The 18,843-nt window shown below is 39.6% G+C and overlaps 1 protein-coding gene across 1 annotated transcript in view; it reads right to left on the bottom strand.

Moving 5' to 3' along the window:
- The window catches only part of nrxn2a (neurexin 2a), a 92,354-nt gene extending 74,042 nt beyond the window's left edge, over window positions 1–18,312 (bottom strand). The window contains exons 1-5 of the mRNA XM_068330453.1: window positions 17,610–18,312; window positions 16,461–16,481; window positions 11,364–11,393; window positions 11,108–11,119; window positions 3,578–3,879 (exon numbers count right to left, since the gene is read on the bottom strand). Coding sequence (XP_068186554.1) covers window positions 3,578–3,879; window positions 11,108–11,119; window positions 11,364–11,393; window positions 16,461–16,481; window positions 17,610–18,312 — 1,068 coding nt within the window. The remainder of the gene's footprint in view (window positions 1–3,577; window positions 3,880–11,107; window positions 11,120–11,363; window positions 11,394–16,460; window positions 16,482–17,609) is intronic.
- Between the last annotated feature and the right edge of the window lie 531 nt (window positions 18,313–18,843).

The raw sequence follows: 18,843 nt of genomic DNA on the forward strand, positions 1-18,843 counted from the left end.
TTAAGCATCTCAGACAGTGGCTTAGACTGAGGACAAAGGGGCTTGACTGTGGGTTACGGCACACCAAGAAACTTCAGAAAACCAAAATCCTCTCATGTATGGGAACTACTTTCTATTTTCCTCATAGAGCATCTAAAACACTCTTTATGAGTATTATAATATGTCTCTGGGCGGATAATGTATTGTTTAAAGGTAACAATTGCATGAGCAAAAAAAAACATTATTAATCCTAGGCACACACCATAATAAGAATCAGCCTCCATATCTCCAGGCTGGCACATGTCTCTCGGGTTTTTATAAAGCTGGTGCTTTGAGGGAAAACATGCATTTATGACTGTTTATTTGTCTAGAACAGTGGCAAATCGTACTTGTTTATGGTGGTGTGTTGTGTGCTAGTTTGTCCAGCCGAGGAATAGGTGGACACATCATTAAAAAGTGAGACCGAATGGACACCAGCCAGTTTACCCATGACAGTAAAAGACAGATGGAGAGGGAGTTAGTAATAGGAAGAGTTCTAGCCTAAAAAAGGCACCAATGGATCTAATAAAATGTTTCCAGCGGGAGTTTCAGTTCTCCCTATCAACATGTCGGCGTGGTAACTTATCTTAGGGGGAAAGCAATTTACACAGGGATCAAATGCATGACTGAAAGCATAAGTGACATTATGAGCATCAAGACTGCTGCAGTTCTAGAAGACGGGATAAGGAAGTCGATGTGGAGGAAGATGAAACTTTATGTGCAGGTTAATGTGACAGGTTCAGATTATGTTGCTGAGGGTTGGATGCAAAGTGATTCCTTTTTCCTGCGAAGAAAAGAAATTCCTTAAATACATTTCACAAGGCAAAGCGAGCGAGCTCGCCGTAGAGAAATATGCCTAATTTATTTACTTACTGTGTAGTTCAAGGACATTCATCAAATGATCATTTTGCTTGGCATAAAAATACTTGGACTACTTTTGCCTTCAGGAGCAAACTTAACTTGCAGTTTCAATGTTGTGTTAGAAATGATCCACCGGGACCTTGTTGGACTCGGTAGTGTGACTGCAGATTTTTTTTTAAATCCTCGACTGAGGTATAAATATTGCACTGCAAAGCAGCTCAAGGGTGTTTTTTTTTTTTTTGTTGACAAAATTTATCTCACTATACATGCACACTGTGGCATGTACACCGGTAGAATGAAGCAGCACAGACAAAACCAATGTTAAAAATAAAATCTGTGCAACACTAAACTCGTGCTCTAATTGGCATGAAGTATGATGTCAGAAAAAACAAGTTTTAGAAAACTTATTACTTTGTTCCACAGCAGTCAAGCAACACTGACTGAGTTTATGCAGAACAGGAATCAAGATGTGGTGGAAACAAAAAAGATTATTATCCCAGGTGTCCGTCAACCTAACCGAAGACATTGTTCTGTAGGGGGTGTGTAGGCAAGTCCTTGTTAACAACTTCAGACACACACACACATGCACGCACGCACGCACGCGCACACACACACACACACACACACACACACACACACACACACACACACACACACACACACACACACAAAAAAAAACCAAAACCAAATAAATATGTGGCATTGAAGCTACAAATTAGTAATAATATTTGTGCCTGCAACAGCAGACAAAATTGTATTACAAGGCAAGATATGTTGTTATCACACAGTGTGCTATCACACAGTATGAAGCTTCCACCAATAGGACTCTTTCATTATTAACAATGCAAAACATGTCTGTAGCATAGGAGTTGTTCTTCTTTTGCCGATGAAAGTGCTTGATTCTGAATATTGTTAGAAGCATTTGGGATGAAAAAAAAAAGATATTACAAATGAATCAAACAACTGTAACAGCCCACATAATAACACTTTTGAGTCAATTGTAAATGTGTAACTTTAATGACTGTAAATGTACATGCAATCCTTGGTTTTCAAACGCTTTAGACATCGGACAAATCGGAATTTGACCAAACAATTCGGAATTTTTTGGTCTCAGAAGTCGAACAAAATTTGGAAGTCGAACGTGAGAAAAGGCCAACAGAAAACGTGAAGGTAATGTGCTTTTTATTTTAGTTTACTGTATTCAATAATTTTTCACTTAATGTGCGTTCCATTGCCTATGGTACGAGTTACGGTAAACTTCTGTCCCAAAGACGACGGTAACTCGTACTTTAGGCTAACCTGATTACGTCCATGTTTATTTTTCTTTCTTTCTCGTGTTTGCTTCTTTCTTTTACATTTCTTTGATATGTTTCATTACTATATAATCTGATAAATAAATGACATTATGAAATAACATTATGTTGAAAAAAGGTAGTTTTCTAGCGTCTTGGAATGGATTAAGACAATTTACATTATTTGTAATGGGAAAAATGTATATGGAATTCAAACAAATCGCTATTAAAACAGCCTTCCGGAACGAATTGTGGTCGGAAACCCGAGGTTTTTGCATGTATTGGTGACCCCAAAAGAGTATAAATATCTGAAACTTCCCACCAGCCTCTTGGATGAAAGGTCAAACCTCAAAACCTAAATTAAAATCCAGCTGCTTTACGTTAAACCTTCAAGGAAAAGTCTGTTGGCTTTTAGACACATCAATGAGGAAGTACTTTCAAACTAATGTTTACTCACCAGAAGAAGCAAAATTAGCAATTACTAAGTCACCTGACAACATCTGAAAGCTTTTGAAAGATGCTATAAACCTACAGAATGAGTAATTAATTATCTGTGGGGAAGAAAAGCTTTACTCACTGGATGATGGCCACTAATTGTAGAATAACTGCAGCCACAGAAGTCTGCCAGCAGGGAAACATTTAATGTACAAGACATATCCTGACAGTCAATAAATTAGTTGGGGAATTCAGTATTGTGCTTTATCCAGTGGACAGAACTAATGAATATGAAACCTTAGGGTAGGGTTGTGCTCAGCAGGAGTAAAGTACAGTTCAGCATCAGACACATGCAATGGCTGTATTCATTATGTAAAAGCTCAACACCACATGACCTCTTTGATGGTGCTGCAAGGCTATGTTGGTGGCTACACACACATGATTTTTCTTTTTTATTTATTTGGCATTTATCGGAATCTGTAAATGTATACAGCAAAAATTGTTCTGTTTAGAGCTGAACTGAAGTGGTCCAGTACATGCATTAGATGGATAAGGTCGCATGAGTATAGCCTTCTTTTCTATGAGGTAAAAAGACCTTCATATACCGTAATCTTGTTTGTGCTTCCGCACAAACAAGATGCTCGATTATGAAAGAAAAAATTATTACCTAAATTAGAACATGAAGAAATGGATATGAAGAACAGAAATAGTAAGCATTCAATAGAAACACAGCTTTAGTGTTTTATATATGCTAACTATAATAACATATTTCATATGTATCCCAGGGTGCATGTTCAATTAGAGTAGAAGGTATAAAGTGGCCTGTTTCTTTGACAAGCATAGTTTTAGATCTTTTCTGCTTCCCACTCAAATTACAGCCAAACAAAATCTACAGGTTTCACATTAAATTAATTTTTTCATTCCTCTGAGCACCAAACATGGAAGCCTACCCACAGAAAACGTAAACTCACCTGCCGACGGTTGCGTGTGACCCGAACATCGTGCCAGACATTATCGTTGAACTTCCCTGCTGCAGGTTCCACCAACGCCTCAAAAGCTCCAGAGCCCAGGTTGATGACCAGCCACAGAGCGCCGTTCCTCAGAGATAGGTTGACGTAGTCAGCTGACCTCCCTGTGTGAAGCAGGAGGCCGTTCCTCTGCAGGGTGCGGAAGGACAAAGTGATCTCGTCCATACTGCTCTGAATGGGAGTCTGGGACAGGTTGTAGCTGAAGAACTCATTGCCTCTGAATGTGGCCACTGACTCCTCTTGCCCTACGAGGGGTGGAGAAAGATCTTAGATAATCATTCCAAGCAATATGTTTTGCTCCTCTGCTGCACAGTAATTTATATTCACTAGTTCGACTCATATAGTATAGTCATATTGTATTCTCTGAGGCTATTCTACTTATCAGCAAACGATTCCATTCCAGGTAAGTTGAAAACAAAGTGAGGAACTGATTCTGCTTATAAGAGCAGTCTGTGAAGCCGAAGCCTTCTACTTTCTCTTAATCTGTCCCACAGATCTCCATGAAAATATAAATGAGTGACACCCTCACACTGGGTGGTGTATCCCATTCTTACAATAAACATGGGCAGAGTGGGTTATTTTGAGTACATCCCACATACACTATGACAGTGCTCCTACTTTTCACAAGCGCACAAGATCTTGACTGAAAATAGTCCCAAATGAATGAGCAATTTTTTTTTTCTATTGATTATAAATTTTTAAAGATTTATATCTTCAGTGGGAATAAAATGTCTGGAGTTGAGAGCAACAAACCGAGTAGGAAAGTAAAAAAATCTAGCGCGGTGGGCAAATACATTATTGGTTTTACTTATTTATTCACAAGGAAAGTATACAACAATGCCTTATTCTTATTCAAATATCAACTTGAACATGTCAGGCTTTGGTAGACATCTAATTCAGACGCCAACGTGTTACTTATACAGTAAATACCATGAGTACAAAATCTAAACTGTTGGTTTAAAGGCAGTTTTAGATTTGTCCCAAGGAGAAGGCTGCTATTGACTTTTGTTTCTTCTTATGTTGTTAGCGGTATTACGTTTCACAAACTGTACCAAAAACACTATCTGTATACCACTGGCGTCAAATATGCACAACAAAATCATAAATGGTGCACATCTGGTTTTGCACTAATTTTTTGGAGTTGCAGTAAAAGATGGAAGTCCAAGTCTGTGCACACAAACGACTGTGTTAGTGAGCACTTGTGCTTGATGGTGATCATCCATCCCACCTGATGGGTGCTGCACATCAAGATGCTGATTTAACAACGTGATTACTGCACAGGTGTGCTGTGGAATGGTCACAATAAAAGGCCACTCTAGATTGTGTTGTGTTTTTTTGCACACTAAACAACACCACATCACAGATGTTGCAAGTTTTAAGTGAGTGTGTAATGCTGACTGCAGGAGTGTCCACCAGACCTAACCCTAACCCAAATGTTCACGTTTCTAACATGAGGCCTCCGCAGTGCTTCAGTTGTTTTCAAGGATTTGTCAGTAAATGCCACCCGCCCGTAATCAGGCCAACCCAGGGCCGCCACATCTACGTTGAATAAGGTACGGACAATGAGTAGGTATATTTAGTTTGTGGCAATTTAATGCACAGAAATACAGTCCTAAAGCCTGCATGGCCAGCATTTAATGGGCCACAATCAACACTCTGAACCTCATCCAAAGGAAATATGCTGCACTCTAACTGTGAGGTAAATAATGGTGACACCTGATACTGACTGGTGTTCACAAAAATGCTCTATTTGCTTCTGCTCTCAATAGGTGAGATCGAAATTGCAGCATCTGATAAAAGTTTTTTTTTTCACCTTGCATATTGTAGAGAGGCCTTTTACTGTGAGGAACAAAGCACACCTGTGCAATAATGACGCTGTTCAATGAGCTCCTTGATGAGCCACTCCTGCTAAATGGATCAAGGCCTTCACTCTGTGTTGAAGACTGATGGATGGATAGATGGATGGATGAAGTACCTCTTTTAAAAATTTATGGAATTATGTTGGGTTAATATTTTGTGTAGCTCACTGGTTAACAGAAATGATTCTAAACATTCCACTTCACTCAGTCATTATGAATACATGAATAACAATTAAAGGTAGAGAGAAAGAGAGAATGGAGATGGAAGCAGGGAGCGGAGAGAAAAAGTAGAGAGTAACGAGAATATGAAGAGTGATACAGAAAAGAGATGGAGACAAAAAATATAGGAAACAAAATAGAGAAAGAAATAGAAAAAGAAATAAACAGAGAAATAAAATAGAAACAGAGAAAGAAAGAAAATAGAGAAAGAAAATAGAGAAAGAAAGAAAAGAAATAAAATAGAAATAAAGAAATAAAATAGAAAAAAATAGAAAGAAAAGAAAGAAAATAGAGAAAGAAAGAAAGAAAATAGAAAAAGAAATATACAGTGAGAAATATGAGAGAATAGCAAAATATAGAGAAATAGTTAAAAAATAAAGATGAACGTTGTGCTCCACATCTCTATCATTGTGTTATTGAAGGGACAGTCTGCCATTATCAACATATTGTTAATCACAGTTCTATCATTTTCTGTAATGGATTGGCAATAGCTTATATATCTATGGCGAGGATAATAAAATGTATTGACATTGACCTGAAGACAGACCGACAGCTATAAAAACAAACACATACTGTATATTATATAGAGAATAAGAACAGACACTTAATTTTTCTTGGGAATTAAGAGTTGTACCTTAAACAAAGGCGTAAAGCGCAGCTATTGAACTGATGAATGTGTCTTTTCTAGCTGGGGTAGACCACTTCTGTAGCCTGTTTGTAAGTCACAGCCTTGAAGCTACTGGGCAAGCTGTTTCAAGCTAGAGCGATAAGCTGTCCCTTAAGCTTCTGTTGGCTTGTACAGTAAATGCCTGCTCCTGAACTCCATGGCCAATTTAAGCCAGCAGGATCAGTGGTCCCAGTTATGTCTATTGTTTGAGCGGTGTAGTTACTCAACCACTGAGCAGACAGTTACTTGTTAGGTTTTTATTGTTAAGCCAAAACGAGAAGTTTGGCATTAGAGTCATAAAGTTGTAGGTGAAATATAAATCTATAGGTGCAGAGTCAACAGTCTGAGAGTTGAAGCAACTGAGCAACTAAGAAAAGGGTTGAGAAAACAATAAAGGGACACCAGAGGTATTGTGGCTTAATTTAGCAAAGCATTAGTGCTTACATGTTGAGTTGTCATCCCCACAGGCTCAGATACCAATTAATCTATCTTCCAAGAACATTTGTCTCATAAGGGAGCCGTCCTTTTCACAAGAGGATAAACAACATATCCGGTTCACACCCTGCACTTGTCTTTCCATCATTTCCATAATGAAAACCTATAACAGCAGATTATCCTAAAGCTTGCTTGAAGGTCTTGGAGGGATTGTTGGAAAGCAGCAGGTCAGTTTATCATCATGATTTTGGCCATTGTCCACAGCAAACTTTACCGGGTTGTTAAAAAATGACAGCTTTACTTTGGTACTAACTCAGCAATATACCATCAGAGACACTGCTGTCAGTGCACAACTAAAACACTCTGTAGAATCAGTTTAATATTTGATTACTACTCTAAATATCTAATTCCAACAAAAAAAATTGTCATGTTATACATTATCCAGCCATATATTTCTTTTCATTTCATGTTTTCAGAAAATGAAATCCCCTCGTAATGACACGGTACAAAACAGAGAGTCCTTGGAATGCTTCCATGGTCAATATAATAAAATTCACAGCATCAAAATATGGAAGGAGTTTCAACATGGATGCCATTTGACAATTAGTCAAGATAGCTAGCAGTCCATGTTTCTCTAATGCACGTGTCTCAAGCTATAAATCCACTACTTGTGCAGATCAAACACAGTGGTGAAAGATATTTCTTCATCAAAAGGGAAAAGATGATCTAATTCTACCTGGACTTATCGCACCTGTTCCACCCTCTCCATTACGCTGAGCAGTAGTGGCTGCAACAACATGAAAAATGCCAACATGTGGATTGCTCATCAACTTTAAGCATTACAGCTTATTAATTTCAAAGAGGTGAAAAAGCCCAGGGCACAGATGGCATGGTGCTGACTTCATCTCCTGCTCTGGGAATATGTTTGTCAGATAGTTGCAGCAGATCCTACGGTGGGGCAGGCAGTTCTTGTACACGCAGGCAGCAGTTTAACACTGGTCTGGATTATATACCCAAGCAGTCTCACCTAATTGCCTCAAGTCTGCATAACACTTTTATTTGATTTATATACTGTGGGAGCCTTCCTAGATACAGAGCTAATTACTTGTTAAAACTCTGTAATGGTACACAGTAGAGTTCTTAAGTCTCCAAATCCCAACAGTAAAGACACGCACACTATCAAAATAGCCCCAAAATAGTTCTCATAATGTTTAACAAAGCAAAATAAATTGTGATCTACTCCGAAATTTAATACATTCCTCACTAAATGCTCAGTCCTTGAAAGGTTTCATGAAAATCCATTGTGTTTTCCTGCAAGCTGACAGACAAACAGACAAACAAGCCAGACTGATCAATCTACCTCTTGGCAGAGGTAACAAACAAAAACATGTTTTAACAGAAGCACTACGATTCTCTGACAGCCTGTTAAAACACAACAGTTGGCTCAATATGAATGGGTTTCAGTTTAGCTGCTGTTGGTCAAAAATTAATTTTGCTGAAAACAGCATCACATCTTAATGAAACACATAAATATCTACACAACACAAATCTGCAGGACTGGCGTGTGCCACTTTATTAAGACTCGATGTGGTTTAAGCTTGCTCTTCTTGATAGGGAGGAGCAGCAGCTGGACTCTTCACCCTGAGCCCATCCAATCCATTGGCGACTTTTATTCTTTGAATTAATGAGTAATGAGTATCTACGATCATATTTATCACTTCTCAGAAAATTGTGCCAACGCTTCTGGAGACGCTGCAGCAACTAGTCCTTTAGGCCTATACTGCAGGGATTTCCATTGCTTCGCGGGACATCATTTCTTTGTGATTTTAATTAATTTCAGCCACAGATAAAGGCAGCTGAAATTAGCTTCCTCTAGGGTGGTGGTCCATGTAGAGTCACTGGTCCTTAGAGGAGCAGCTTGTTGGACATGTGATAATGCTGCCTTCTGTGCTATTCTATGCAGCCTCTCCAAGACTGTCGGCGAAACTTTTTAAATACGTAATTGATAAAGTGAGTAAGTATTAAATAGTCAATTTTATCATTTCTTTGTCATCTGTGCACTCACTTTAGTGATATACTGTACCGTGATGTGATATTACTTCATTATAAAGCGATAAACAAATGACCTCTCATTTAAATTAAAAGAAAATCTCAGTCTCAACACAACAACCATGTCTGAAGTTGTGATAGGTTTTTGTGTTTGTTTTCTGAAACTTGTAACACATGCGTGTGTCTGATTTTGTGTCACATTTAGGGCACTGGTTTATCGTTATTTACGGTGTTTTTTACTGTTTGATAGAGAATCTTTTCGTACTTATAATACATATATACAATACATATATACTGTATATGTATATATGTGTGTGTGTGTGTGTGTGTGTGTGTGTGTGTGTGTGTGTGTGTGTGTGTGTGTGTGTGTGTGTGTGTGTGTGTGTGTGTATATATATATATAAACACATATATTTGGTGTTTTACTACTTTCTATGTGCTGGTGCTTTCTGTGTTCTTTTTCTGTGTTTTTGTGTCCTCGCTGTGCTGTGTGCGATGGAGAAATTAATTGCCCTGATGGAACCTCCTTAAGGGATAAATAAAGTTATACTCTACTCATATTTGGTTCATTTATTAATGTTTGGCAGAAGATAATTTGTTCTACACAAGAGAGTAACATCTGTAGAGCAGATCAGGTTTTGAAATGTGGTTTGGCAAAATAAACACAAATCAAATCAGACTGCTCTCTTGAGCATCCCATAAAGATGTTCCTACTGGCGAGTGCACCGATGTGCTTGGAGATTATAATTTGTATTGTCAATATACACAATCAATTACACATTATTTCTTATTGATGCATGAAATGGAAATGATATAGCTTTCATAAGGAGCTCAAATTAAATACTTAAATAAACAATAATTAAATGATCTGCATTGTGATAGTACAGCAGACAATGTTAAACATTGCTGAGGCAGTGACGGCATACTGTAAATCCGTGCATTGTCACCGCACCCATCAATAAAAGCAGGGTCTTAAAATAAATATTATCGTTGGGCTTATTAAAGACTGATTACTTACGTACATGAGTTAATTTGTCCTAAAGCAAGAAACCAAAGAATATAGACTTTAATCTACAATGTCATGTACGGCCTGAAGCGGTGCCATTTATAGTGCTGAGAAACTACTGTTATCACACTGTGAAATGTTCACTTAAGCCTGTAAATGACCTAAATATTAGTGTTATCAGTTCTACAAGAGAAAATATATGGGAACACCCAACATCCTATCACACACCATTTTCTTCATCATCACTAATTGAGGTTCAACGGGAAAGAGAATAAAATATTGTAGTTGACAAAACACAGCTATCTAAGAAGTATATCACTAAAGCATTTATGATAATATAGCAATTAGTTAAAGATACCGTTCAACGGGGATGAAGGAGCTGCAGCAGCAACCAAACACACATTGTTTGAGGGGGGGGGGGGTCAAATCAGTGGAAAACCACGCAGGATGTTGTGTCATAGATAAAAACGCACCGAGTTATTTTCTTGACATTATATTATTTGTTGCAAAGGAAAGCAAGAACTTGAGCTGTGTATTATTCTGTCAAGAGTGGGTCATCAAAGGCAAGTCTCTGTGTTGGAAGACAACACCGATTACCATGGAGACAGGATGGTGCTTTCAATCTTACAACACGTAGCAAAAAAAACAAAAAACAAAGAGTAAAAGTAAAATACTTCCAGTCAAAAGCCACAGATGCTGTTTATATAAAGTATTTTTTTCCCTGTAGCATTAATGCGGTTTTACGTGATATTACGATGATGATGAATACTTTTCCTCCGTTGTTTCACATCAAAGAATTGCTTCATTCAGTTATCAATCAGCAATTTGGTATGCATATTTTTTTCTTTCCCCTTTAACTGCTTGTGTACTCCTCCTATGTAAAAAAATACTGCTTCCATCACTAATTTGACATGTTTTTCCATGTGTATGCACCTATATGAAAATTCAACACCTTTTTTTCCAATGCAATGCAGAACTCATTTGAAGGCAATTTTATTTGCAACCTAGAAATAATCACTATCTTGTAACTTTAGGAAAGTCAAGATTCAGTAAAAAGCCTTGAAAAATGCAAACATAAAGATTGAAAAGAAATTCCTCCTTCTGATGATATTAACAGTGTCTTTTATGCAAGATCGATGTGACACCTTTGGTATGAGATTTATCTTTTCTGAACCCTTGGTTACCTTTGAAAACACCATTCAACCAAACTGGAGATGTGATGAGCATAGATGATTTACCTTGGCGAAAAACTGCAGAGGTCAAAGGTGGAAGTTCCAGTAGCTCAGTCAGTGGTCAGGACAAGGGTTTGACGGACAAGAATTGAGTGAGTAGTGAGCATAACATGACAGGAAGAAAAAACGAATAGGCAAATATATGAAAAAACAGGAGAGGAGATATTAGTGCAGCACAGTTAACTGAAATGATTTCAGGGGGGAGGGGAAATGTTGTGATTAGGTGGCTGGGAAAGAAAAGCAAAACCGATAGACCCCATACCTTGGCGATTTAACATCAGGTGCGCCAGACCTTGAGGGAAAGAACAGAAAAAAGGATACGAAAAACAGGAAGTTCATAAAGAGGCTTGGGAGAACAAAAGCATTGTCACAATGTTGGACTGCAGTTTGTGACAGACATCCTGGGGAAGGTACGGATGTCAAAGGTCAAAATGAAATATAAAGGGGAACTCAAACAAAAAACAGACAAACATCTCGAGGGATTGAGAGGGGAGGAAGGCAAGGAGAGAAAAAAAACATCGTGATTGGTGCAACCCTTACAGGTAGTTGCTCACACAGATGCTTTTTTCTAAATGGAACACACACTATATGTTTACTGGATGCAAAGAGCGTTAGAGATGTACCACATGGATATTAATCCTGCAATCACCTAATTTAATAGAAATGCTGCTGCTATATAAATCAGGGCTCTGTAGGCTTAGCCGCTCATCTCAACACTCATTTGCATGAAAGGAGGTAAATCCAGAGAGACGCCTGTTTGACCCTCTATACGGACATGTTCTATACATGGTGGAAATGACGCTTTATCCACTAAATCATAGCAACCATCACTCAGCTTGACAGAGGACTGACCATCTTAATGGAGCTCAATGGGTTTAGAGCTTGAGCAGTCAAATTAAAACCATCAGATTGTAACAGATTAGGCATTCCAATAAGAATCTGCCACACCTATCCGTTTCATTCTAATGGCTCGCAAACAGATGTTGACCTGCATTAAAGCCTAGTCAAACAAGACAGGCAGAGCTTTCCAGTATTCTCTGTCACTTTATATTAGCAAACATAAAGAAAAGCTACGGTAAAACAGCCATAACTGTGAGGAGAGCAAACTCGAAACACACTGCAACCTATTAATCACCTGATATCGCTGAGCAGTCGCAGGTGACGGTGTGTAAAAGTCCAGCTGGTCAGACTGCACACACACACTGCGGCATGAAAGCTAAAATTTGATTTCATTCTGCATGCACCACCAGCCTGAGTCTCTTCTATTCCATGTACAGACAAAGGGAAAGAGACAAATATATCAGTGGGTCAGCCAGAAATGATATGGCACACCTCACCTGCTTCTCTTGCCAAAAAAAAAAAAAAAAAAAGGATGGGAATGACACAATGCAAACACTGCTGAGCAAGAGGCCCACCGTGCCTGCCAATACAAACAGCTCTCAGCGCGGCATCGGTGCATCAGCACTCCACATCCCACAAAACGCCTTCCCAGTTCAATCATTGGACAAAATATTACTAAAGGGGCAGAACGTTTGTAGAAATCTACACAAGTTCCACTGAGAGAAGCTGATCATGCTGCTACTGTTGGTGTGAAAAGGACATGATCACTCTTGGAAAGGGTCATTGCTTTTCTAACATGTAGGCTTCTGATCCATCACGGCATTGTACTGACCGGCGACCAAGCCTCTGCTTAGACGAGATTCAAATGCAATCCAGTCTATATTGCGATATGCACCTTTGTTACAGCCATGCAACCAAAATAAAGACCAAAATGTGTCCACACAAAAGGTGTAAACGGTGTGTCCTCCCCTTCATTTACCACTGTCTGCTAGAGATGACTGTTCTTGACCTCTTCTACTCTAGGTTTTCTAAATCTCATGCCCATCCATCTGCTACACAAAAAGAAAGCCCATCTATCATACGCCAAGAGCAACGGGGGGCTAAAAGGGAAGCTTGTTTACCATTGCCAGCAACAGAGACAATTCCAGCTGCATCACGCTATAAAACCACCACCAGCTGAGACGGCAGCGAGAATATCTGGTGAAATCTCCTGCTGGTTTTTTTTTCCTTTGCTCATGTGAGGCAGTGCAGAGGTAGGTTTTCAATTATCCACCTAATAGGATGAAACACACACACACACACACACACACACACACACAAACCCAGAGGCCATCTCTTCAACAAGTGGGGCTTGCCCGGTGTAACCTTGATGATTTCTGTGGCACTGCAGAAAATAGCCTTGACCCAAAGAATTCCCAACTATGATGACTCCACACATTTTCTGATTGTAAGAAAACTGACCCACGTGCCTGACTAATGCATCCAAGGCATCCAATAGACACTGATGCTGACCCACACGGGGCAGTGCAGAACTGCCCTAACCAAAAAAAGATCATCTTTAATTTTTTTAAATTTTTTTGGTCATTCAAGGAGTTGCAGACAAGCAGATGAAGAGCGACGGTGTTGCTGCAGCGTCGGAGCAGCCGCCCACTGGATTCGCTCATCGCACCAGGATAAGCAATACGTCCAAATCTCTGTCTGCGGGAATGCAGAGATAACAAGGCCTCAAGAGAGACTTCCCATGAGAAGGGATTGGCTAGATGAAAATAAACTGCTATTCCTACCAATAATCTACTAGTTTTCTACTTGAAATTAAAATCATCCTTAGAATAAACACAGTATGCACAGGAAATGGAATCCCGTTCCTCAAAATATTAGAATATTGTTTTAGGGATCCTTTTGACTCTGAAAGGATCAACATTTCCGTAGTTTGTTAAAACGGCACGAACGGCAAGCAGCTCTATTCAGCTCCGGTTGGAATGTCTCCTTTGTCTGATTTATGTTGTGGATGTGATGAGTTAATGATCATTTTACCACTGGGGTCGTGAGGAGCAATTCTTTAACAGCACTGAGTTTGGTCTGCCTGCTGATGTCTTTTTCCATCACATCTGCTGACCTTGAGTAAAGCCGTGATAAATTGACTCTTTTCAAACATCCCAGTGTGTCGTGATGCCAGTTAAAGGGGGTTTGAACACGGAGTCATGTATGATTCAGTGTGGATTTACCCATCAGAAAATTATGGTGGCAACAATTATAACCCGAGATCTGTTAACTCAGTGTTGGTATGTTAACAGGCATGCCAATGTATTATTCCTCTTTTAACTTTCTTAAAAGTATTCATTATATAGAAACAAATAAGATTGGAATAAAAAATACAAATAAAATGTATTTCAATTCCATTTTTTTATTATGGCTAATGTTACTGTGAACTTTGGGGAATTATTTTAACCAGAAAACATTAAAGTCTAATGAACTTTAATTACAGAAATATAGTAAAAAGGCAAATGCACTGATTATTACTGTCCGTTAGTGAGGACATGTAAGACATAGAGCTGTTGCAAGAGAACTAGGACTCGCAAAATTTATTTTTCCATGAAGAGTACAATACTATGGAGTGTGTTGTAATGAGAGATTGGACCAAGGTCACTGCTGCTGAGTGATGCAAGCCCACGCGGAACAGTCAAGGCCTTTCATTGAGGATTCTTAAGCTTCCTGTTTCAGCCCTTTATTCTTAGAGTGTCATGAATGTCTGCTAAAGAGAAAAAAACAGGCACTGTACCTGCATCTGGAATTTCTTAGCTGTGTGAGGTTTTCCAATACGTTTCGAGGGGTTTTATTCTACATCTGCCTTGTGAAGTGGCCGTCCTTATCTCTCATTCACAGACCTGTTTTTTATGCTCACAAAACACCACAGGATCCTGCACTCCTCCGGCATTAGAGCACGGCCCATGCCTTTGTCCACGCAGATCGACGGGGGGGGGGGGGGGGCACGTGCTGCATAGCGCGGATGAACAAGTCGGAGGACTCACCTGCTGTGAAAAAGGTTTTCACTGCCTCGGAGCTCCTTCCCCATAACAAATAGAGATAATTCCTGCACCACTTAAAACCCACAACGAAAAACCAAGTATAGTATATGGGTTACCATCGTTTTACCACTTCTGTCGTTGGGGAGGTGCTTTAGCTACAGCATAGATTCATCTATTTCTGTCGACGCAGGGACGAAAAGACTCACTGTTTGAGAGCACACATAGTAGTTTGAAGGATGGGGGAGGGAGAGGCGTTCGTTTTCTGTTGTTGTTTTCCTCTATTCCACACTTGGGATCGTTTCCACGTCGAGCATAATCCAATAAACTGCTGGTCTCTCTTTGCAGCTTGTCATTAAATAATGCTGTTTTTTTTTTTTTCCTCTGTGAGCAGAGTCACATCATCTTCTCTCTCATTAAGTTTGATTAAACTTGAATTAAATATAACCAACTAGGCACTACACTTGCAAGTAAAGATGTGTGAATTGTGTCATCCAGACAAACTGATGTTTTGTGAACCAGTTCTGTTCTTACTGCTCATGAAGACAACAGCATTCTGCAATCTTCAGTGTATTCCGTTGCCAAAATGTCAGTGTTGGACGCAGGAGCTTGGAGAGCAGGTGCGTTCTTGGTCTGTGCATTTTGAGACATCAACAGTGATTTATAATGTGCAGACGTTCGGTTCAACTTTCCACCGTTCTCCTGAGCCTGTTGGCTGCCCTTTCACCGTCCTTAAGGAGGAGATGGATGCCCCGCTCTGATGCCGACTAAACAAATCTCCGACTTTGCTTTCAGTCTTAATTTTCACAGTCAGTGTGTGCACCTCATTAGAAAATAATCTCGTCTCTTTTAACCGCGGTCGGTTGAAGTTAGAACAGCTCTTTTTCCTTCCCAAAGGTTGTCTGTGCCTTTTAAAGAAAATAAAGCTGAAAGAAATACCATTACAGAAGTAATACGACAATTTGATGAATGTCAAGGCCTCGATATAATTTCTGTTGTCAGTTTATACCAGAGGATTTATGCCATCATATCTCCACAAAATGACCTTTGTGCAAAATGTCACATGAGGGCATAATCACTGAATAAACCCTGACAATAAACTGTAGATTAGATGAAGAAAAAAAAAGACAGACATTGGAAATAATAAAGCTAAGCATTTCTCTGTGGTGCGCTATATGGATGCTCCATATTGTTCGACACCCACATGCTCTGCAGAACTCTGGAGTCACCTTGGGCACGCTGATTATATGTACATATAATGAGCATTCCTCGTACCTAGTGCTTTATTCTTCATTGACCTTGTGACCGATGACAGTATGTCTTTTCAGCTTAATTTGTTGGATGTCAGAACTGCAGTCCAAACAGACAATAGCCTGATAACAAGCGAACACACTCTCATACACGGATGCTGTGTGAAAATAGCCTTTGCAAGTAAGACTGTCACGCAGAACAAATTCTGGCCATTATTATTCTCTATATATAATGCATTGTCTTACCTTCTACTTCTCTCTGGACAGCTGCTGAGAAAAATAGAGAAAAAAAGGTGTATTTATTATGTTGGACACAGGGTATGAAATATGAAATGTCTCTCGGTCCACCAGCTTCATTTAAATGAACACAGATGGTTGATATTTTCTTTTGGGTTAGAATTAGGGTGCAAGTTTCAAGTGCAAGGGTTAAAAGTCTAAGTTTAAAAAAAGAAGTGCGAATTTGTAATTTTGCTCTGTGTGAAGAGTTTATCTGACATTTGCAACTGTTTGTTTTCTGTGTTTCTAGCAATCAAATGATCCAACCGGGGGGAAAAAACAACGCAACGTTTCCTGATATTCAACATTTATATTCACTTATATTTACTCCAATATCCAGAATATCATGTCACAATGAGGCAAGGAAACTGGAATTGGTAGCTAATGTAATGTACAGAGGGTGACCCCTAATATCCTTACAGAAGGAATAAAATTGTTCTGGTTGTGTAAAAAAAAAAGTCATAACCAGGTATTTATGTTTTTATTCTCTATGATTAATAAAGACTTTTAGAACTCAGTCAAAATATTCTGTCCTGAAATTTGCAGAATAAAGAAACCCTGCAGCCAGTGAAGTGTCCCAGTGTTGAGCACACACCATCATCTCTGACATTAGGAAGTCATTATCCTCTATTGTATTACGTGTGAAAATAATTGCTGAGAGAACAGGACTCACATATCCAAGCAGTCTCTCAAAGCACTGCTGTTGTGTGTGCATTGGCCTGGTTTACTTTTAAGGTTGTCTTGATTATTCTCTTCGCCTCAACGATTGTTAGATCATACAGGGAAATTAAAAAGAGATTTTCAACCATTTAGAAGCTCAGGATGCCAAAGCTTATCAGCAGCCAACATACATTAGTGTAACAAAAGAAATAATTTGGGAAACTACAAACTTTAACATACTCATTTGTGGTAAAATGAATCAAAATTGTGTGTCGCAATATTAAAAATAATGCTTTTGATCCATCCTACCGTCGATTCATGGATGGTATGTTTTAGCAAGCCAAAAAAGAATAAAACAAGCAATAAAACAATATAAATAATAATAAAGAAACGTGTTCATCAGTTCAAAGCACATTTTACCCCTTAAAAATCTAAAAATAAGGATGGAATTGGTCTCACCTTCGTGGCAGTACCTTCCCCTGTGGCTGGAGTTGAAGCAGTCACACACGACCTCTCCTTGGCTGACGGAGCACACACCTTTGTTGCTGCACGGAGAGTTTGTGGCACAAATATACTCCAGATCACTATGGACAGCTTGACCATCCAACAGTACTGGTAGCGCCTCCCCCAGTTTCAAATTGGCTATGAAGCCCTGGAACGGTGGCTCGTATTTAACGGTGCTGGACGTGAGGGCAGACAGACGGACGTCGGGCGAGATCCCCCCCACATACAGGTCACTAGCCACTACCATCTCTTTCCTTTTGGACTTCACCTCGGCCACTTTTTCCTCGTTGTCCACCACCAGCCTCGTCTCTCTGTAATTACGGGAGACGAGGACTCTGTGCCAGCGCTGGTCGTTGATGCGTGTTTCTGTGTGCAGGGAGGCCGGTTCTGCACAATGAATGGTGAAACGCATCTGGAGCCTCCCGTCGGCGACTAGGAGCTCCAGGAAGTCACAGTTCCCTCCATCGTCCAGGTAGAGCACCAGGGCTTTGCTGACATTGGTTTTCAGAATAAAGCTGAGCTCACCTGTCGCTTTGGCGTCCCACTGGCCATAGCGTGTCCACTGACCTGGGACCCCCTCATATTCCAAAGCTATTCCTGTTAGCACCAACCAGGCTAACAACAGTAACCAGGAAAGCCTGCTTTTACACCTTCCCATGATGAATCCCCAAAGTTTCTCACCTTGTGGTCTAATTTATACGCCTCCAACAGAGATGTGTGGAGGAAAGTTATTTTTTCTTATCAACCCCAAAATTTGAACAATCTTCAATCAACCTGTTTTTTTTTGTTTGTTTGTTTGTTTTTTAGCTTTGGATGCCTATCCTTTTAATTCTTTTTGCCATCTCTCCATGGATTGCATGTGATAGAGCGAGCAAATGAGGCACATTGCAGAATACTTTGCATCTACTTTGCATCAGCTGAGAAAGAGAACAAATAACGTGAGAGATCCACAATACTGTGTGCTTCCTCGTCTTCGCCATCCAGTGACTTGGCCTCCATCCAGCACTGTTTCCGTCAGTTCCCCATGGGTTAGCTATGCGTGCACCTTGGGGTCCAGCTTCTGTTCTTCTCAGCCTCCCAACATCCTAAGACATAAAAAAAAAAAAAAGAACGTGAGATGAAATGTCCTAAAGAGGACTACTCAGGAAAAGAAAAATAAGCATTAAAATAATCAGCCAGAATGAATAAC

The sequence above is a fragment of the Antennarius striatus genome, chromosome 13 (assembly GCF_040054535.1).
Source record: "Antennarius striatus isolate MH-2024 chromosome 13, ASM4005453v1, whole genome shotgun sequence".
NCBI classification, from domain to species: Eukaryota; Metazoa; Chordata; class Actinopteri; order Lophiiformes; family Antennariidae; genus Antennarius; species Antennarius striatus.